The sequence below is a fragment of the Colossoma macropomum genome, unplaced genomic scaffold (assembly GCF_904425465.1).
Source record: "Colossoma macropomum unplaced genomic scaffold, Colossoma_macropomum, whole genome shotgun sequence".
Taxonomy (NCBI): Eukaryota; Metazoa; Chordata; class Actinopteri; order Characiformes; family Serrasalmidae; genus Colossoma; species Colossoma macropomum.
In genome coordinates this window covers 6,484,585-6,508,235 of record NW_023494786.1, presented here as the reverse complement: position 1 = coordinate 6,508,235, position 23,651 = coordinate 6,484,585, and the positions used below count along the sequence as shown (strand labels likewise).

Genomic DNA, 23,651 nt, shown 5'->3' with positions numbered 1-23,651 from the left:
TCACTTTTATCATATATCTCACTCTCAGCCTCCACAATGCCACGTCCTGATGCCTCCACACCGCCTCAGAATGACCCGACCCAGAATGACCCTGTCCCTGGACACCACCTGGAAGTTTCCAATCATGTTGAAGCTCATAGCTCCAATGCTGCTGGTCTCTCTGAGGGCCACAGCTCCAGCAGCTCGGAGACCCAGAGCACCTCCAGGAAGAGGAAGAGAAAGAGCGAATTTCCAAGCTCCTCCTTTAACGGCACTGAGACGGACGACAGCCCCAGCAAGAGGAGAAGATCGGACAGCAGACCTAGATGGAACAACAATTCACTGCCTATCAGGGATGAGCAATATCACGGTATGTTACTGATATCATGACATCATATTACACACTTCTGTTCTGTGTTGTAGGTACTTAAAGAATACTGAACAACTAACATCTCTAGATGACTCGTCCTGTTAACGACAGGAACAACATGAACAAGTGGACAGAGACTGTACAAACAGTATAGTAACAGTAAACAGTAAAGTAGCAGAGTGGATGTTTAATTACATGTTGTGAAACTCATTTTCACACCTCTGTGTTTGTTACTGCAGAAGAGTAAATAGTAGCATTAAACAGCTTCTGGTTGCGCTGTAAACAATGGCTGATACAGTCCGAAATCATTGCTGCGTTTCTAAATGTACCAATAATTCAATCAAACAGCCTGATCTGAGTTTCCACTCGATCAAGATTAAAAATGTTCAGCTTCAGATGAAAAGCTCCACTAGTTATGTGTCACTTTTAATGAGGTAACCAATCAAAAAAGGCTAAAACTGATCTGGAGAGCGAAGGTGGGCCGTACAGTGGGACAGATTTACTCACACTGATGTGGTGTTGAACATAAAGATCTGCCCTGCTCTGTTAAACGGTGCAGGTGGAAGTTCGATAATGCTACTATTTACCGAATGTGATGCAGAGACTGTGAAAAAGGTCTAGTTTTACTCATTTATTTTAACTCTTCCAACTTGTTTTCAGACCTCAGGACAACATATTCTGATGCATGTTTTGTATTCTTAGAGTGTCGTTTTCACTTTTGTCATATCTCTCACTCTCAGCCTCCACGATGCCACGTCCTGATGCCTCCACACCGCCTCAGAATGACCCGACCCAGAATGACTCTGTCCCTGCAAACCACCTGGAAGCTCCTAATAATGTTGAAGCTCATAGCTCCAATGCTGCTGGTCCCTCTGAGGGCCACAGCTCCAGCAGCCCGGAGACCCAGAGCAACTCCAGGAAGAGGAAGAGAGACTTTCCAAGCTTCTCCTTTAACAGCCCTGGGACGGACGACAGCCCCAGCAAGAGGAAAAGATCGGACAGTGATGAGGACAGTGACTAGACACACAGCTGCAGGATCACCATGAAGCATCATTTTAGCAGACACTGTATTATGACTCTGTCCCTGGAAACCACCTGGAAGCTCCTAATAATGTTGAAGCTCATAGCTCCAATGCTCCTGGTCCCTCTGAGGGGCACAGCTACAGAAACCCAGAGACTCAGAGCACCTCCAGGAAGAGGAAGAGAGAGAGCAACTTTCCAAGCTCCTCCTTTAACCTCTTAAACTCCTTGAGACCACTGATGTTTCCAAAACGCACTTCCTCATATTCTTCATAACTTTCATATTTCATAAGCTACATTTAACAGGTGAGTGTCATATGAGGCTGTAACTGTCTTCTTTCCAGTCAAATAGATGAGTGATTTTCAACTAGATGGGTGATTTTCACTCTCAGCCTCCACAATGCCACGTCCTGATGCCTCCACACGGCCTCAGAATGACCCGACCTGGAATGACCCTGTCCCTGGACACCACCTGGAAGCTCCTAATAATATTGAAGCTCATAGCTCCAATGCTGCTGGTCCCTCTGAGGGCCACAGCTCCAGCAGCCTGGAGACCCAGAGCAACTCCAGGAAGAGGAAGTGAGAGAGCGACTTTAACAGCCCTGAGACGGACGACAGCCCCAGCAAGAGGAGAAGATTATTTAATTAATTAAATTAATTACTGAATTAAATGAGTATTATATGTTTTATTAACTTTCAATAAAAGTCTTTTCTGGTTAGTCTGTTTTAATGTGTTTTTAGCTGTTGATAAATGACTTTAAGAGCAGGTTTTTAAGTTATGCGCACAGCTACAAATAGCACATGTTTACAGAATGTACAAATAAGCATATTTTCTTTAGCGGTTTCCAATAATGACACAGATTAATTCTCAGAAAATCAAGTTTGTGACAATATGTGTGGCAGCACTAGCTTGAGAATGTAAAGCTCATGAATTCTATTCCCTTAATGATGAAAATTCCTTTTAGTCTTTAATTAGTTATTTAGTCAGATCAATTGACTAAAGCAGTGTTTCTGAATCCTGGTCAGGGACGCCCACTGACCTGTACACTATAGTGCTTTTCCTGCTTTAATACATTCACTCTAACTTAATAATGGGCTACTGATGAGCTGATTAGTTGGATCAGGTGTGTTGAGAGTACTAAAAACTGCAAGGCAGTGGGGCTTCAGGATAACAACTGAGAAACTGAGGAGTAAAGCACCCAACATCGCTGATCTGTAAAGGCTTCTATTTTCTCTGAGAACTGAGAAATTATACTGATCATTCCATCTGCCAAGTCTGGCTCAGTGAGTCTTCCTCTGGCCCACTGAATGCTCCTCGCCTCTCAGCTCAACTTAAAATGACAGGGTAACTGATTACTTCACTTTTCTTGAGTTCTCCAAACTCAAACTTCTTAAATCAGTCCAAAGTTCCCTTAACTCTCATTTTTAGTTCTACATCTCAGTGAAGTAAACACTACAGAATCTGTTTTTACTCATTTTCCCCACAAACTCAAACTCTTTCAATCACTCAGGTCCACCAGGCATTTTTATCACTTGGGCTACCACTGTTATAGCTGGCTGTGACATCACCGGTGTGTCCTTGTATGCGGTTCTATATAGAACCTTCTTGAAAATGATTCAATACAGCACCATTTTCTGCTACTGTTATGATAAAAAAGCTTGTAACAATGAAAAAATTCATTTTGGCACCATTTAAAACCACTTTGAAAAGGTTTGGTAACACTTCACATTAAGAGAACACGATCTGCCAGTAATTAAGACGTTTACTAATGAATAATTAAACAGAACATAAAGTCATTAATCAGGAACAAATGAATAACATATATTAACAACAGCAAGATTAAACTGCTAATGAAGTACTAATGAATGAAGATGAAGGTAATAAAAGCTTTTCTTCAACATCTGAATTTATCAGGATTTCCTGTGTTAATTAATATTTGTTGTCACAAGATCCTTCTGAGACTCAGTGTTCTGGAATATTGTGTCAATCAAAGTCAACTGTAGCTCCATCCTCTCATCATCTTGTCCTTCTGCTTCATCTTGCTGTGTGAGCAGCTCTTGTATTTGTCTGTCTCTGTCTGTCAGGTCTTGAGTTTATAATGTTACCTTGTCTGTTTCTACCTACTGAGTGTCTGTTGATGTAATAAAATTAAAAACTTACACTCACATCTTTTTGCCACTAGTCCTCATTTGTGGCAGTTTTAATTCATCTTTCATGTTAATAATGTGATGCGTTTTAACTCCTATGCTGATACTCAGAGCTGCATGAGGGAACGGTTTATCCTACAGTGACCACTGAACTCAGAAATTAGTTAATAATTGATAGGAAAGTGCAGCGTCTTTCTCCCAGGATCATAAGAATCCTTCATTCAGAGTATCCCAATCCCAGTTCTGGACCCCACACTATGGACATTTTTGTGCTTTCCCTCATCTTGAACACCCGACTGAGTCAGTTCTCAATTTATTATAAAGAAAGTAATGATTACTGAAAAACTAATAAAATAGTAAATGTTAATCATTACTTATTAAAATGACACCCAGATAGCAATTTTTGGCCCAAATGTGGCCCACATCTGCAGTTCTCTTATGGCCCACATGTCCACCGTATATGGGCCAGATGTCAGGTGTGTTGTGGACCAAATCTGGGCCAAATCTAGGCCAGAGCAATTAACCACACCTTTGACTTAAATGGGCCAGATGTCAGGTAACTTATGGGCCAGATGTGTGCCAGATCAGGGCCATACCACACTCTTACCCTACATGGGCCATATTTCACATATTGTGGGCCAGGTCTGGGCCAAAACTGGACCAGAGGAATTAACTTCAGCTTCACCTTAAATGGGCCAGATGTCAGGCATCTTATAGGCCAAATGTGTGCCAGATCAGGGCCATACCACACTCTTATCCTATGGGCCATGTTATGGGCCAGATCGGGGACAGAGGAAATTACCACCGGTTCACCTTAGATGGGCTGTATGTTACATGTTCAGAGTCAGGTATGCACCGAAAGAGTGCCAGAAGAAAATCACAAGCTTGTTCATGGTGGGTACCAGCTCAGGACCTACAAAATGGATCACACTTCTATTTTATATGGACTAAAACAATTTACCACATTCCACCTTGAATAAGTCAGATACCAAAACAAGTTAACAGTTCTGCATTACCAGCACACCACCCCTGACCCTCATCCTGCCTCAAGCCACCTAAAACTAGTAATAGAGTCCTACATAGTAACAGACAACTACTGCTTTTGCAATTCATTTCAATTTATTAAGCTGAAATGACGATCAACATGCACATTTAAAATTTCAGAAGCTAAAAGGTGCAATGTGAGCTAAAAAAAGTAACTCAGCTGAACTTTATAATTTTCTGGATACCTTGACTATTTCCAAGACCTTTTATAAAATTTAGCATTTGCAGGATGCATGGTAACACTGCGTCTTAAGTATAAGCATGTATTCAGTGTTTAAATCTTATTTTTTCACACATATTAAACTTCTTACACACAGTTAACTGTTTCGGACACAAACCAACAAACATACAAATGAACAAAACAAACAGAACAAGTAAAATCTGCATGTCAATGTAACAAACTGAGGAACAGTTAAAACAGTCTCATCAAACCAGTCTATTCAAGTCGCTGCCTGGCACGGCGTCCCCCATCTCTGTCTCCAGCAAGATGGAGCCACCTTTTAATCCACTGCTCGATTTCCTGGTCCGCTGAAGTTGCAGTGAGGCGGTTTCTTCTTACTGCTTCTAAAATGAGATACAGCAGAAATAACAGTGTTGGTCATGTTCAGTTATATATTTTTGTAGACTTACTGAAGTAACTTTTCTTTCTGCATTAAAAAATTAAATTATTAAATTGCCCTCTCAAGTACAGTAGGGCTCATATAACAACAGGACATTGACAAAATTCATAGGAATAAAGAAATATTTTATTACCATCTTATGACTTTTACACAATACACAGAACCAGGACCTGTGAATAAGTCAGTGTAGTACACTGACAATGAAGAGGAGCCAAAACATACTGGTTCCACAAACATCTGTAAAACGGACAGAACTACTAATTAGCTTCATGAAGATATCTACATATAAACATTACACAAACGATACCCACCACACAAACATGAGCAGGCATCGCTGTGTTCCCTCCGTTGTATGATCCTATCCCGCTTTCTGGGTGTGATATTCTTGAAACAGTGTAATAGTATCTTAAACTGCCGCTCTATAATGGTGCTGAATGCAGTCCAGCAGAGATGCTGACCGCCCTAAAATGACGGCACCTTTGACGTGCCTGGCTGGACCCAACGCGGCATCCGTATGTATATCTATGGTTTTAGCCTTTGGATTGCAGTCTCTCCTGGAGGAGGGTCTCAGGTCTCAGGCGATTGGCTGTTTTTTGAAGGGCGGGTCTTCCCTTAATCACACTGAGTGTTGCTATCTGTCCTGTTCATATTTCAACCAGTACTTGAAGCATATGGCTCCATGCTGCCATCTACTGTCCAGTTCGGTTTCCTACAACATCAGTTTCCCATTGATTTATTTCCATTGAAGCTTATTCGCACAAATAAACCTTTAGCAAAATGATGCTGACTGTACGAGCTGAAGTTGACCTTTTTTCACCAGCAGCTTCGTATTGGAATTTTCTGTTCCACCTTAAATGGTGCAGCGCCGGTGTTACGGTAAACTCAGTTCCCCCTGTTTCCCCTCATAGACCACTGTAGTCGTGTCGTCATTTTATAGTCGGTGCCATGCTCTTATGCCCATATTAGAAACTCCAGGTCTGAGCTCCATTTCTCTGTGGCCAGAATGAATAGGGTTTTCAAAAAATCGTTCATGTCTTCACGTTTTACTACAGTACTAAATGTGCTGTTAATAGAGGGTTTACTGCTCAAATACAAGGGGGTAAACTTGCTAATGCTAGCTTTGGCTCTGTTTTCAACTACTGCAAATAACATAGATTTAATGCGCCATTTCTGATTTAATTACCGTATATAGATGCATTCTGTTGTTCAGACTTCAGTGATTTTTTAAAGAGGTTAAGGTTTTATGTTCTATGTGTTAATTTATTTTACTTATATGTCATATCGGAAGAAATGTATAGTCTTACCACAAAAAGAAATACAATAAATTCCTCAAAAGCTTCTTTTTTCTTTTTGTTATCATTCAAGCTCTGTACATGTTACATCACACAGAGCTTCATGATTTTAGCACTCAACAAATGTATGGTGATGGTTCAAGGCGTTCACTTGAATCTTAATCATTGACGTTGTTTGCCTTAGTTACAGACTGTATCTGCTATTAATTCAGCAGATTTCCTGACCCCCACAGTTTCCGACCCTTAAACTCTAACAACATTTGAACAGAATCATGAAGAAGGGATGCTAAAAAACGCTGTATAATGTAGATTCTCAAGTTCTGCATAATCATTTGTGAATCAACAACAGACATTGTTGTAGCTGCAATTAAGTTAATGTGTAAGAATTAGTGCACATATTATTTGAACATATGTGATTTTATTATTCGTTTCATGGTTAAGCTATACTCAATTAAATTCACCTAATTTCTATATAAACAAAAATATGCTCAAATTGTAAACTCCATACTGTGGTGTATGAACTATAAGGTCATGTACTGGACAGTGAGCCATTTCTAATCTGCTTTTAGAAAGCCTAGTTTACCTGCATGTAATTTGGAACAGAAAGTAGTACGACAGTTCTCTGCAACATAAGACGAGAATGAAATCACTGAAAACTCTTCTTTAATTTGTTCATTTCTGATGAAAACCACAGCACTTTGTTGGTCTTAATGGCATAATTGTCTTGTATATCGTCCTGCTTTCTGACAGAAATGCACAGTGTTATCCAGGAGCTTAGAGCTGCAGTGGGGGGCATAAAGGCTTTGCTAAGCGATGGACAACAGAAGTCTGACAAGCAATTCAATAATTCCAGAACATGCAACTCTTCAGTTCATGACACTTCTGCCAGGCCAACAACTTAGAGACAGCACCGCTCAAGGATGTGGACTGGAAAGACATAATATTTAGGACTTTTGCCTCATATATTTCCAAATACATAACACATTATAAATACCTGATTTAAGTTGTCACCAGTTTCACCCGGCTATTTAGACATCTAAATAGATCATATGTAAATTCCTTTAGTCAAGGAATTTACATATGAGCTGCTTGTTGTGATCTTTGGTGGAGAGACCCTGGCCACATGTTCTCTAAACAGCCGAAAGGCAACCAATGCTGCGAGTGAGACCATCAAGGAGGCCCTGCCAGCCAAGAAAGTGTCAATTTTAATAGGTAGATGCTACTTCATCTCTGTCAAGATGTTTCAGATGCCAGATCTTCGAGATGTGTGTATATAAGTCTCTCTAGAGATTTTTTTATGATGTTTGCAGTCCAAATTGATTAAATTAGCTTGTTTTTAAGTTGCCATCACATTTGTGGCTTTTATGTAATTTTGCTGTAAAGGTTTGTGAAATGATTTCACAGCTATTTCCTAAAGTTGTAGGTAGACAGGAACTAAAAAGAAAGTTCATGAAAAAAAGCTTTATTAAATTTATTATTTTATTATTTATTATTTATTAAATTATTTGTTTGAACTGTGTTCAGTCTTAACATGTAATGATGAATGGACCAGTAGAAATTCTCTGAAATGGCTTGGAATAAAATCTCTTGTCAAATGCATTTGGAAATCTTGTGATAAATTTACTGAGTGTATCCAGTTATTTTAACAACTGTATCATTTTGAATGTAACCTCTTAGCTACATCCAAGTACATCAAAGAATGGCTTTCACATTTCTGCCACAACGCAAACATAACACAGTGCATTCTGTAGCCACAGCACACAAGAATAACAAGTTAGTGAGTATCTTTAATCAAAAGAGCCTGAAGAGTTTCATTGTATGGTTTTTAACAACTGTTCATAAAAGAAACCTGTCAAATCATTATTTAGACAAAACTGAATGTGAAGATCAGTGTGTTGATGGATTTGATTAGGCCAAGTCTGATAACAAGGGCCCTGAATTGGATTATAATTGTCACGGATTCCTTCTTTTCTCCCTCTGAGTGTCTGTTTCTTCCCCTCTGTTGTAGCCATGTGTCTTTTGTTTTCTTGTACCATGTGCTTTTGTTGTTGCTCTGTGTCTCCTCCCTGGTCCTGCCCCCTTGTTATCTATTCCACCTGCTTGTAGCTCCACCCCTCATTAGTCCCAGGTGTGTCTCATTTCCCCTCTGTGTATTTATACCCCTGTGTTTGTTCAGTCTTCGTCTTGCATTGTGGATGTAACCTTGTCTCTTGTTTGCTTGTTGCACTTGTAGTTTGGTTTTGTTTTGTTTTCATTATGGACTCTCATTTCAATAAAAACTCGCATTTGCATCCCGCCTCCATGCCTCAAACGTTACAATAATAAGTTTTTTGTTAAACTTTTTTAAGGGATTGACAGGTTTCTGTGGAAGTGTCCAATGACCAAAGGAAAGTTCAAGCTATCGCAATGTGGCACTTGAATTAAATGTATTCTTGTGATCACAAAACTGCTAAATCTTTGACTGACTGGTGTATGTATGGTGTGTGTATGTGTGACTTCAGCATCCCAAATAATATCTTTGCTGCGAATTTAATTTTGGGGAATATTTACTAGACCACTGTCCAGACCATGAGGACTCTAATTAGGTGTATCTTCAGAGAGTCTTATGGTTGCTTACTGGCTGGCCAGGGAGCTGGACTAGATGGATTTGGGTAGTATAGAGTGGCACATTACTTCCCATAGAGATCCACTGCTGTTCAGTGAAAAGGAGTTTGGTAGCTCCACATGTATCAGAGGAGGCATGTGGTGGCCTGCAGCCCTACTTGCCAGCATGGGAGTCAGGCTGTGGTGAAGTGGGGTAATGATCAGTGGAACTGGACAATTGTAATAAAATACATACATAACTACAGAATAGTTAACTGAAACATGTAGGATTTTCTCTTCTTGTTATTTGTTACAGAACCACATCCAGCAGACATTTAATGTTTCAGCATCTCAGATCAAGACAGTCATTCATACCAAGCTGAACAATGAAGACAAACTTTGGAAAAAAGACACTGCGTTGCACCAGTTTCATCCTCTTAGACTGAATTCAGATGATTGAATCTGAATTCAGTTGTTTAAATTCATGTTTAGATTATTTAAAATAAAATTCTATCTTTAAAAATCACAACCTGTAAATGAACTGTGACAAAGTTCACTGGATGTAATTGTGTCTTTGGTATGTTGTAATTTTCTTTACCATTTACTCACTATAAAAAGTTCTGATGTGGCTCATAAATGTAGGACTGCAGTTGTTTTTTGTGGACACTGCAGTTCTTGAAGATGAATTTACTGCAAGTATCACTGTATTGTTTCAATTATACTCAAATCGCTGAATAATCTAATTAAATATCTGCTTTTATATTGCAGTTGTAGTGCATTATTATTGTGTTTGAACTGCAATAATTGTAGTATTTTAGGAGTTTAATCCATTTGTGTTTTACCTGTAAGGAAACGTGCAGTATTGTCACAAAAAAAACTGCAGTGATTTTTTTTGTAAAGGCCTGAAAAATATTCGGTCAGAAGGTTTTTTGCTTTAATCCCTCCCCCAAGTAAAAGAGGAACTCCAGTGGAGTTTTCCTTTCACTTTGAGTCTTGGAGTTGAGACCATCTTATTTGGAGATGATCCAGGAAAACATCCGTAGCAGCTCCGTAGTTTGGTTTTCCCTCGTTTTGGGGCTGTAACGTCCTTCTGCGTGTGTCTGTAAAAGCCTTCCTCTACAGAGAGCTCAGCTGGAGACGCTCCTCGCCGTGTTTACTCTGCTCTCATCACGTAGCGGATTCAGAAAAAGGCTGAAAGAGAAAATCCTCGAGGCTCCGTCAAACACTGGAGCAGGTATGAGACTCTAAGCTGGTGGACCCGTGTATTAAGAAACGGGCTGAGCTGAGTTTCTGTGTGTTTTATAGTTTCTGTAAAGTTCTGTTCGGTTCGTTCGGGTCGCAAAACCCACCCGTTTTCCGGCATTAGACTGAATCTCTGTGTTCATTAAAATCATAAAGCCTTTGTTTTTAATTCTGCATCTTCTGAACTGGTGAAAGTGGCTTTGTTTGTGTTTCCTTTGTCTTATAGTTTTAGTGAAGGTGTTACTGAACTTGAGCTCCAAGTTGAATAAAATCGCACCCGTTTAGAGGCTCTCCGAGGCCAAAGCTGCTACAGGGCGGGTGATGGAGTTTAGGAGGAAGTAGATTAGAGAAGCTGGTGTGGAGAAAAGCTGTTAGTCAGCAGAAATACTGGCTCTTATTTATCCAAGATCACAGATCAGAGCTGAATGATGAACAAACTCTGCATCTGATTCATGAATCTGCCATAAAACCTCGAGTTTTGTTGATGAATCAGCTTCAGCTGTGTGAAATCAAGCAGCTCCCTGATTTACACTTCATCAAACCACAGGGCTGAGTTTACCCTCACATACATGTAGGGTGGGAATGTGATGTCATAACGCAGTGGTTTATGGGTATCTGCCATTGTGGCAGGGTTTGTCAGTCTGGGGTGGTTTAGAACAGTTAAAAAACACCAACTTTTCTACATAATGTCCTTCATTTTGGCTGATCTGTAATCTTATGGTCTCACTGCGTTTGCAGAGCCGACTAACGTGGTCCTACATGACCAACAGATCAGAGATCAGATCAAGATCAAGGAAAAGGATCAGAAAGGAGGTTTTATCAGATATTCAGGTGCAGCTCTGGTTAAACAGCACATATGAAGCATCACAGTGAGAGTGCAGATCTACACCAAACTCATCTTAAACTCTAATCATACAGATTTACTGAAATAAAAGTTTCAGTATCATGTAGTGGATTCATCACGCTTGGAAGCAGCTAACTAACTTCACAAACACCTCACAGGCGCCAGGATGAACCTGCTGCTCCATTTAAAGTGGAACAGAAAAGTAGAATAAGAGGCAGATCTCAGCACTGTGGTGAGGTTTGCAGTGAAAGCACCACTACTGATCAACTAACATCACGTTTACCTCTCAAAACGAGCTGTTTTTCAGCTATAATGTATGATGGAAAGTAGAGTAAACGCACCTGTTCAGCTCACCAAACTCTACTCTGAGACATTTTTAGAGCCCAAGACACTGATTTTAGCAGGATAAGTGATGTTAAAATGAAATATTAACCTCTCATACAGTAATATTTAACTCATACAGTAACTGTTTTTTTAATTTAAAATAAAGATATGCAATAACGGGTACATTTTTTACCCTTTAAACACAACCCTGTTCCAAATAAGCTAAAACGTTTTATTAAAATTATTGTTTATTAAAAAACACACGTAGAAGTCATTGAAATAAGTTCAATATGAAAATAAAAAGTTAGTAACAAATACAAAACCACTAAAATCAAGCAAAGTGCCATTAAAATAGATTAATTATTTCATTGACGGTGGAAAGTCATTAAAATTAAATGCCCCATTTTTTTAAAACCAGGTTTTACAGTAAGTAACAAATTCCAGAGCTTTAAAATCAATCAAGCCAATTAAACGCTTCATTCATCTGGCTGACCCAAGAATCAGAGGCCAGGATCGAAATTAAATTACTTAAATTAAAATGGTCCTTTTATTTAAATTACATAAATGACCTAAATTCAGTTATTTAAATTGAAATACTTTATTGGCCTAATATTTTTTTAAAGATTAACTTAAAGTAACAACCATCACTGAACATTTCAAGTCTGTTCATTTAAATGTTTACATAGATGTTCAATGTAAATGAGCTGAAAGTGAGCACACTGAGCTTAATCGGAACAGCAGCAATTTTTGATTTAAAAACATACGAAATTTAAAATATTTTATAATATATTTCGCAGCAGATTTAGGTCAGAGGTCACTAACAGGCAGACCGTGGTCCGAGTCCGGACCCAGACGCTGTCCTATGCGGACCTGGACCTACAACCAATAAACTGCGAGTAATTATTTAATTTTCACGGGGTGGTCCTATTTTAGTCAGCGTATGATTTCTAATCATTGCGGTACCGATTTAGCCAATCAGATCTGTCCATTACGGACTGAGTGACGCACACACAGGGAAAGGACGAGGCGAGACACAACAGTCGGAGAAGAAAGTGAGCCAGATCATTTCACATGTCGTGCTCTAAAAAGAGAAAACTGACAATAAATGTTATTGAAATATTACTGAATTGTACTTTATTTGATTTGATATTCAGTTGTTGACTGTATAAGATGTTCATATAACTACTAGGCTACTTCAGTAAACAGTATATGGCACTATAAGTCATAATGCAACTTAGACATTATGATGTTCCGGACCTTTGCTTGAGGAAATTTTCTTTAACTGGACCTTATAGAGGGCGGCACGGTGGCGCAGTGGGTAGCGCTGTCGCCTCACAGCAAGAAAGGCCTGGGTTCGATTCCTGGCTGCGTGACCAGGGTCATTTCTGTGTGGAGTTTGCCTGTTCTCCCCGTGTCTGTGTGGGTTTCCTCCGGGTACTCTGGTTTCCTCCCACAGTCCAAAAACATGCAGTCAGGCCAATTGGACATGCTGAATTGCCCCTAGGTGTGAGTGAGTGTGTGTGTGTGTGTATGTCTGTCTGCCCTGCGATGGACTGGCGACCTGTCCAGGGTGTATCCTGCCTTCCGCCCAATGACAGCTGGGATAGGCTCCAGCACCCCACCGCGACCCAGAAGGATAAGCGGTTTAGATGATGGATGGATGGATGGATGGATGGACCTTATAGAACTTTAATTAAAAATCCCTGATTTAGGTTATAGATCAAATTTGTATGTTACTTTAATATGAACAAACAATATTGATAATGTCTATAAAACTGTACTTTTATTGTTGATTTCACACTGACACGCCATAAAATGACCCACCCATGATTACGTTACAATGACCAGCGGCCGTTACTCCAGGACCCTGAAGGAGCTCAGAAAAGGGAGGTGAGGCTAAAAGGCTGTTGGTGTTGCTCTTTAAAAATTTCCAGGGCTGGACACGAATGTTTGACTATTCAGATTTTCATTTTTTCGGTAGGTATTTAGTTTTAAATTTTAGGATTTGGATACTCTTTTCTTTTTTGGGTGAAATGTAGGCTATCAATTACTTCAATCTATCAAAACTATCAAAAACTTTGATGACTCGAGGTTACTGTCTATAACGCAACTTTATTTATTTATTTTTTTGACCGCAATGCTGCCCCCTCAATGAAGCACTGGTGGACTATTTTGCCTCACAATGCCCTGCAGGAATCTCTCCCATGTGAATGGATAAAAAAAAAATAATGTAAATAGCCAAAATCTTCTCAAAACTATTGTAAAACATCTCAGACATCAGCCATTTTATGTAATAACTTTCTGTGAGGGAGCTTTTAGAGGTGGACATCAATCCAAAAAATATGTGACATCTGTGTTTTTCTGTTAGTCTGAGGTTATTCAAGATATCCACATAATATTGGTCTCAAAATGTTCAGGGGAGTCTAGAGGTCAAGAGTTTTAAACAATATGGCCACCTCATACCAATTAATCCCTTCTGACCAAATTGCATGAAATTTTAGACTCTTATACCAAACATAATTCTGAGAAAGCAAACCAGTTTGACACCAACTTTTCAGTAGCAGATTATGTAATATCCAAAAATCTATTTCTCAGCAACCACTTCTCCAGTTGAACTGAAACTCTGCATGTTACATCTGTGGTCTACTGAGGACAACTCAGTCATTGGATGAGTATGGCTGCTAATGGAGGCTTATAGTGCTTAGACCATTACTTTTTGGTGGTTGTATTTCTGTCAGTGCACAATGAAGGTTATGCAGCATTTGTTGTTTTTGCGAACCCTGTTATGTTAGCCGTTCATGACTGGCTCTTAGATAGCAGCTTGTGCAGCACCGCATTTTTAGAGGCATTTTAGATGCTGTTAGGTGTGTTTTCTCTCATTTGATGGCCATATCAGAGGTGTCAGCCAGTCAGCAGCGACATGTACATAAACCTTACTGTATTTAAAAGGCAGCACGCACAATGGATTCTGATAAAGTCATTTACTCATGCTGCTTGCTGTACACAACAGTTGATTATGTTACAAGATGTTTGTTGTAAGAAATGTATTGTAAAGACTTTGTAAACAAAGTCTGATTGGTCCTCCATAAAGTGGGGGTGGGGGCAGATAAGAAGAGTTAGTGTCCAGTGTGAATGCCACAAAAACATCTATAATGGGAAAGACATGTTTTGTGATTGAATGTACAAACAGATTCAGCAAGAATTCAGAGCTCAGTGCGTGAATCACTGCATTCCAAGGATTCAGTGGCGGCTCATTCATTCGCTGACTGTGTTTTACCTGCACAGATTTATAACATTACTAGCAGTGTTGGCTATGAGGAAAGTAGCCTATCCAACTTACAGTTTACAGATGAAAGTTACAATAATAATTTGCTTATGTTATAAGTAATAACACACAAATATTTGTACAAACCTGTCCACTTACAGCCAGAATATCCACTGGTGTACTTAAGAGAGTTTAACTTAATAAACTCTATAATCTTACTGTCTATACATTATAAACTCCACAGTGTTTATTATATATTTTTTCTCCAGTATGATTTTTCAGTATATCATTTATCAGTAAATACAGTTTATTAAAAGCTCAGTTCATCAGTCTCTGAGTGTTTCTATCAGCTACTCTACTCTTTTATGAAGATCCTGAAGATGCCATAACAGGATTAGTCCTGTGGAACTAAAGAGAACCCAACTGTAGCCTAATGGAGAGTCTGAGTCTGTATTAGCTCTGAGTACAGTGGTCATCTGTATACGGCTGAACTACAGCAGCTCAGAGTGATGGACCATTTACTTAGAGATCAGATTACTGTTCCACTTCAACACCGTCCACCTGAGAATGACCACACAGTTCTGGATCAATATTACACAGAGACATTTTATTATTATGGAGCTCAGATGAAGCTAAAATATGAGATTTACGTCTCCACAACGTCATTGTTTATTCAACACTCTGTTTCCATCACCCTGTATCACATCTCATCTGTATTAATAGACTTTGTTCACCTCAGTTAAATGTAAAATCATCTTTTATAACATTTAGGTGTTTTTGTTCGGCTTTTCTATTGACATTTTCTAATGTCTAATCTCAGAATTCCTGTACAAAGTGATAAAACCCTCTAGTGTGCAGTTCTGTGTGATGGACAATATGAGCTCTACAAAGATTAGTATCATACAATGACTGATTATGATAAATAAAGGGTGTGGAGCAGCAGAAGATGTAATTGTGTCAGTAGATTCCTGTGTCTACTTCAACTTCCTCTGTAATGATAAATATGGATTGGATTATTTTAATAAAAAAAAACATTAGTTAAAAGTATTTGCTGCTGTGTTAAAAACAAACACATTAGTCAACAAAGAGTAATTATACATGTTTTCACAGAGAGCAGCATCTCCAGTGTCCAGCTGTGTGTGGAGAGTAAAACCTCAGTGATGGAGCTTCATCACTCCAGCAGTGGAGGAAGAACCTCTGATTCAAAGTGAGTAACTTTATATCAGCTCTTAACCTGATTAAACAGAAAGAGGAAATCGTGACTTATGATCAGAATAAATGAGTCTTAGTGAAGAACATAATTACTCAGCATTTTAATCTCACTGTGGATGATCTTTTCTCAGAGTGAAGCGTGCAGGACCTCCAGAACCCAGCTGTGTGTCTATGAAGAGTAACCAGTCCATGGAGGACCCTTTTAGTTTCAGCAGAGGAGGTGAAGAACCCAGCTGTGTGTCTATGAAGAGTGACCAGTCTATGGAGGACCCTTTTAGTTTCAGCAGAGGAGGTGAAGAACCCAGCTGTGTGTCTATGAAGAGTGACCAGTCCATGGGGAACCCTCTTGAATTCAGCAGAAGAGGAGGAGAACCCAGCTGTGTGTCTATGAAGAGTGACTGGTCCATGATGTTACCAGCACAGTCCAGTGGAGGGAGACGAACCTCTGACTCGGGGTAAATAACTGCTAACAGTAAACAGCAGTTGTAAGAGTTTTTCACATATTTAATATTCAACAATGGTCAGCGCTTTCACACTGGCTGCAGATGCGAGGTGATGCTGCACTGAAGCGCTGCAGTGTTTAGAGAATAGACCAGGAGACGTTTTTTCCAAGTGCCACACGCGTCATGCAGCAAAATACATTGAAAAGTCCTGAAAATCAATGAAAATTAAACAGGAAACCACGGACAAACATAAAAATGCTATTTTTAATTAATTTAATTCATGACGAAATACTAGTTAAACATTCCGTGCTACTTCACGGCATGTGACACTTCATCATGGACAGCGTTCGTCATGATAAACAAACATACCGTGCACTTTTATGAATTGTATTTTTGTTGAGCAGAGTGATTGATGTGACCATTTCCATGTGGCCTGGAAAATGATAGTTACTACGCTCTGAAGTTTGAATACTGTATGTATGAAAGGCCAGATCACACTGCCACATCACTCACACCACACAGAGGTACCATGTGTGAATCAGGCCTAATTCTGTTCTGAAAGGGTACAAGTGTTTTCTACCACTTCGTATTTTAGTCGAATGATATTAGTATCATAATGTTTGTTATGTTTACCAGTCGGAAAACAAGGTCTCATGGGTTGTGTTAGCTAAGAGAACGCTAGCCAGCCTCGCTTCAGAGCACGTCAACATGCTCACGTTCCTGCACTCCAATTAAAGCTTTTGTAAACTATTGCTAAGAGTTATTTTGGACTGGAAAAAGTTATTTTTTATGTATGAAGCATTATGTAAACTGCTGGGCTTCCAGATCCAGCAAAGTTTTATATAGGATGGACTATTTTTTATGACTTCTGCAATTCAACAGCCCCCATGCTGGGGCAGAGGCAGCTATTTTGAGTTACATTTTTACACATTATCTTCATTTGAAAGCCTTCTTACACTTTAATTTGTATTATTAAATTAGTTTATTTCACTTTTATTAGGATTACATTTATTAATGTTACAAATGTATTTACTTAAGCTATCGGGCATAAGTTTTATATTCATGTTTCATGGGTCATTATTTTAATTTGCTATGGGAACTTATGTTAAGGCAGAGACTTGACAACAGTGCGACATTCACATGTAGGAAGCAGAGACACAGGAAGCAGACAGGAAGCAGAGGTGGAAGTCATGACAGAAATAATCATTGACTAATTGGCTAATCAAAAAATAATCAACAGATAAGTCGACTGCCAAAATAATCATTAGTTGCAGTTCCTCCAGTGTCCAGATCTGTGTGTAAGAAGAGTCATGGTCCTGCCTGAACATTCAGTCCTGTGACCCACAAAGAGTTAAACATTAAAGACTCTTATTTACCTTCCCAGCTAATGTATCACACACAGTCACTCTTCATAGACACTCAGGTGGGCACTGGATAAACTGCTGCCTGGTTTTGAGTCAGGACATCAGGCTATCACTGACCGCAGCAGAGGGGGAGGATGACCTGCTCTTAACCTGGAGTCTGTTTAACAAGTGGTGTAGTGTGTATGTAGTTCATGAAACACATGCATGTTTCATCACACTGTTTATTTATTTTTACACTGAATACACTCTACATGTCAATACATCAGGTTGTATGTTTATTTTCAAAACATGCCATTTTAATTGAATTATGAGGGTTTTTTACAGTCAGTTAATTTAAAGCAGAAGAATTGTTATGACTAACGGCTCCTTAAACCAGCACTAAATACTGTTTGGTCTTTCAGGTCTACAAGAAAGCCTAAATAAACCTGCTATGGTCACCACTAATTTCCTTCTTCTTAATCCTAACAAAACTGAGGTCCTACTACTTGGACCCAAAGCAGAGAGATCTCAACTCTCCAATTTGAACTAAATTTAGAGGCCATATGGTCATTCCAAGCACTACTGTAAAAAATCTAGAACCACATTCTTTCACTTGCGTAACAAGGCTAAACTACGCAATATTCTAGGCGTCAGCTGTCGTCATTACACTGGCTACCTGTTAAATTTCCTGTAGAGTATAAGATCTTTCTCTTAATATATAAATCATTAAATGGTCCCGCAGTATCTTAGTGAATATCCACATACATACGCTCCGCTCACAAAATAACGGCTTGCTGACAGTTCCTAGAATTAGAAAAAACACAGCAGGGGGTCAAGCATTTTCCTACGTAGCCCCAAAATTGTGAGATCATCTCCCAACCTCTGTTCGGGACTCTCTACATTTAAAACTAGACTCAAAACGTTTCTGTTTGCACAAGCATTTGTTGCACTGTTAACTACCTAATATCTCTCCATAAACAGACCTGTCCTGTTAATCAATTTCTCTCTCTCTCTCTCTCTTTCTATATATATATATATATATATATATATATATATATATATATATATATATCGCCTTCCCTTTATTTGAGCCCCTGAGCGACATTTGCCTGAGTCGCCACATGGGAGCCGTTTTGACCACCATGGAGTTTCATGCTGTGCAATGCTGTGGAAACCTCACCCTCATGAACTGACCCTCCTGAAGCTGCTGCTGCTGCATAAACTAAAACTAATCTAATTAACCATTGCTCAACTTGTTTTTCCCATTCTGTATTATAATATTTTATTCTAATGCTGTTTGCTCTCCGGTGTCGACCAGAGGAGGATGGGTTCCCTTTTTGAGTCTTGGTTCCTCTCAAGGTTTCTTCCTTTTGCTCTCAGGGAGTTTTTCTTTGCCACTGTCGCCATTGGTGACGCTCATGGGGGCTTGGACCCGGATTTTTCTGTAAAGCTGCTTTGTGACAACACCTGCTATAAAAAGCACAATATAAATAAACTTTGACTTTGACTATACATTATTGGGATTTAAAGAAACGTATGTTAATCAATAATTCATAACAGTGTTAATTAATCAAACTTTTTTATTTGATGATGTTTATTGTGACAAAAAAACAATTTCCCAGTAGAGACATTTTTAATGTTTTAAAAGAACTTATTTATTAATTAATGCAGTAACTTAATTTGATTTATGCTTTATTTTTATTTGTATTATTATTATAACAATAATAATAATAATAATATCACTTTCAACATGATCGCAAACATTGTGATGAGGAGCTTTTACAAACAGGTCAGTTATTTTCACTGTACACTGAGATTTATGTTATTAAGATGCCTGTACTGTCTCATTGGCTAACTTAGTGAGCAGAATAGAGACCCAAACAGAGCCACACGCCTCAGTACAGGTTTGATTCTGTTTGATTCTGATTGACTGCTGCTCAGATCACAATGTGTGTTAGTGAATCTTTAACTATTAATAACCAGTTCTATAATATTTAAAACCAAGTTTAACATAAATTCATGTTATTTAACCTCAGTTATTATTAATTAATATACATTATATTACCACATACAAACTACAAAGATACTGTTTGTTTGTCAGCTGAAGAGCTGCTGCTGGCTTCATTTCAGTCCAAGAGAAGCTTTACTGCCTAGTTATTGCTACCTAATTTTTACTGCATGGACTTTAATAACTATTCATTTACTGAAAGTGTTAGAAGTCTTAAATGCATTCTTCAAACTTAATGCTGTCAAAGTGTTTACCATGTGAAATGTATCTGAATGCATCCATTCTGAATATGTAATTTTACACAACTGAAACTATAGTGTTTACATTTAGAGAAAAGATTCACTTGAACTTTATTAATATACTCTTATTTACTGTTATTATGCTTAATTGAAGAACATGTAAATAAGCTTTGTTTTATATTAAATATAATTGCTGATTCTAGATAAAGCCATCCAAATAAGTTATTGTTTTACATTCTTATAAACTACTACAAACCCAAAGTTTCTTTGTTTCTTTTGTTTAACAAAATATCTCAAATCTAATTAAATAAATTATTACAAAACATTTATGGGTGTTTGTGTTAATGATGTTTGTGTTACTGTGTTTGGCCCTGATTAGGCAGCACTCCACACAAACAGCACTGCAGATAAACACTCTGGCAGATATTCACCAACCAGTGGATGACGTCCATCACAGAGTCTTAGAGAGACACAAAACCAGCATGAAGAACAAGTACGAGAGCTTATTTGAGGGAATCAGAACAGAAGAGAATAAAACCCTCCTGAACAGGATTTACACACAGCTCTACATCATAGAGGGAGAGAGTGAAGGAGTGAATGAAGAACATGAGGTTCTACAGATGGAGAAAACATCCAGGAGACACTTACAAGACTCTCCAATCAACTGCTTAGACATCTTTAAACCTCTACAAGGTCCTGAAGGAAAAACACAAGAAGAGAACATTAGAGCTGTGGAGGCTGACAGTCTCAGACACAAAGAAAGAAAAGAAGATAACAGACCAAAAGAGCCAGAGCTCAGAAGTGTTCTGACTAAAGGCATCGCTGGAATTGGAAAAACTGTCTCTGTGCAGAAGTTCATTCTGGACTGGGCTGAAGGAAAAGCCAATCAGGATGTAGAGCTCATGTTTGTGCTTCCGTTCCGGGAGCTGAACCTGATTAAAGATGATCAATACAGTCTTCATGGACTTCTGTGTGACTTCCATCCTGAGCTCAAAGATCTGGACCCAGAGATTTATGATCAGCTCAAAGCTGTGTTTGTATTTGATGGTCTGGATGAAAGTAGAATTCCACTGAACTTTAAACAGTGTAAGAAAGTATCTGACATCACCATGACATCATCAGTGGGTGTGTTGATGACAAACCTCATCAAAGGAGAGCTGCTTCCCTCTGCTCTGATCTGGATAACCTCCCGACCAGCAGCAGCCAATCAGATCCCTCCTAAATACATCAAGCGTGTGACAGAAATTCAGGGATTCAGTGACCCACAGAAGGAGGAGTACTTCAGGAAGAGGATCAGTGATGAAGACCAAGCCAAGATAATCATCTCCCACATTAAGACAGCGAGGAGCCTCCACATCATGTGCCACATTCCAGTCTTCTGCTGGATCTCAGCCACTGTTCTTCAGCAAATCATCCAACAGCGTCACACAGAAATCCCTAAAACTCTGACTGAAATGTACTCACATTTCCTGCTTACTCAGACAAACATGAAGAATGAGAAGTATGAGGAGAAAGATGAGAGAGACCCAAAGAACCTGCTGGAGTCCAACAGAACCATTCTTCTGAAACTGGCTGAACTGGCTTTCAAACAGCTGATGAAGGGCAATGTGATGTTCTATGAAGAGGACCTGAGGGAGAGCAGCATTGATGTCACTGAGGCCTCAGTGTATTCTGGGATTTTCACTGAGATCTTTAGGGAGGAATGTGTGCTTCACCAGAGGAAGGTCTACTGCTTTGTTCATTTGAGCTTTCAGGAGTTCCTGGCTGCTGTTTATGTGTTTGACTGCTATGAGAGCAAAAACATGAAGGAACTGCAGATATTTAACCCACTGTACAGTGAGAGGTCTGAGGATGTTCCTCTGGATGAGGTTCTGAAAAGAGCAGTGAATAAAGCTGTACATAGTAAGAATGGACACCTGGATCTTTTCCTCCGTTTCCTGCTGGGCATCTCACTGGAGTCCAATCAGAGACTCTTACAGGGTCTACTGACCCCAACACAGAGCAGCTCAGAGAGAACCAGACAGCACATCAAGAGATTAATCAAAGGAGAAGGTAAACAATATCACATCTCCACTGAGAGATCCATCAATCTGTTCCTCTGTCTGTCTGAAATGAATGACCAGTCTCTCTCCAGAGAGATTCAGGAGTATCTAAACTCAGAGAGACACTCATGGGTGAAGCTCTCTCCTGGACAGTGTTCAGCACTAGCCTGCATGCTTCTGACCTCAGAGGAGGTTCTGGATGAGCTAGACCTGAAGAAATACAACACATCAGAGGAGGGTTATAGGAGACTGATCCCAGCTCTGACTGTCTGCAGAAAAGCTCAGTGAGTGTTACATCTACATTAATACAGCAGATCAATATTGGATTATTGATGATTGAAGGCTGAACACATTAGAGCTTCAGTTCAGACAATGAAAAATAAATTTTAGTTATTATAGTTTTAGTTATTATGAAGAGCTGAAGGTTCACTGCTTAGCCACTTTAATAGAAACCCCTATTTTTGGAGTTATGACTGATTGTTATATTGTTAGTATATACTGTGGTACACTGTGATATTGACATGTGAAATAACTCTTCAGTTTTTGGAACAATAAGCATGGAATTATTCAGTTTATTAATTATAACATTAAATATACACTGTAAATATTTGAACATTTTTAAAAAATATATAACTGAGTAAATCTTGAAGAAGCAGTGTTAAACAGTAGCTTATTTGGATGCCATCATCTAGAATAAATAATATAAAACAAGGCTCATTTACATGTCCTTCAGTTAAACATATTAACAGTGAATAGAATTCTTAAATAAAGTTCAAGTGATGTGAAGTTTGGCTCTAGTTTTATAGTGTTATAGTGTTAGGGGAGGGGTCACACTAAGTGTGGCTCTAGTTTTATAGCGTTATAGTGTTAGGGGAGGGGTGACGCTAAGTGTGGCTCTAGTGTTATAGTGTTAGGGGAGGGGTCACGCTAAGTATGGCTCTAGTGTTATAGTGTTAGGTGAGGGGTCACGCTAAGTATGGCTCTAGTTTTTATAGCACTATAGTGTTAGGGGAGGGGTCACGCTAAGTGTGGCTCTAGTTTTATAGCATTATAGTGTTAGGGGAGGGGTCACGCTAAGTATGGCTCTAGTTTTATAGTGTTAGGGGAGGGGTCACGCTAAGTATGGCTCTAGTTTTATAGTGTTATAGTGTTAGGGGAGGGGTGACGCTAAGTGTGGCTCTAGTGTTATAGTGTTAGGGGAGGGGTCACGCTAAGTATGGCTCTAGTTTTATAGTGTTATAGTGTTAGGGGAGGGGTGACGCTAAGTATGGCTCTAGTGTTATAGTGTTAGGTGAGGGGTCACGCTAAGTATGGCTCTAGTGTTATAGTGTTAGGTGAGGGGTCACGCTAAGTATGGCTCTAGTTTTTATAGTGTTATAGTGTTAGGGGAGGGGTCACACTAAGTATGGCTCTAGTTTTATAGTGTTAGGGGAAGGGTCACGCTAAGTATGGCTCTAGTTTTATAGTGTTAGGGGAGGGGTCACGCTAAATATGGCTCTAGTTTTATAGTGTTATAGTGTTAGGGGAGGGGTGACGCTAAGTGTGGCTCTAGTGTTATAGTGTTAGGGGAGGGGTGACGCTAAGTGTGGCTCTAGTGTTATAGTGTTAAGGGAGGGGTCACGCTAAGTATGGC

General features: G+C 39.2%; 1 protein-coding gene across 1 annotated transcript in view; it reads left to right on the top strand.

Moving 5' to 3' along the window:
• Positions 1-10,024: 10,024 nt before the first annotated feature.
• LOC118799133 (NACHT, LRR and PYD domains-containing protein 12-like) overlaps positions 10,025-23,651 on the top strand; it is a 44,916-nt gene continuing 31,289 nt past the window's right edge. The window contains exons 1-5 of the mRNA XM_036558851.1: positions 10,025-10,290; positions 15,842-15,938; positions 16,075-16,100; positions 16,245-16,398; positions 20,356-22,302. Of these exons, the coding sequence (XP_036414744.1) occupies positions 15,892-15,938; positions 16,075-16,100; positions 16,245-16,398; positions 20,356-22,302 (2,174 nt within the window). The 5' untranslated portion in view covers positions 10,025-10,290; positions 15,842-15,891. The remainder of the gene's footprint in view (positions 10,291-15,841; positions 15,939-16,074; positions 16,101-16,244; positions 16,399-20,355; positions 22,303-23,651) is intronic.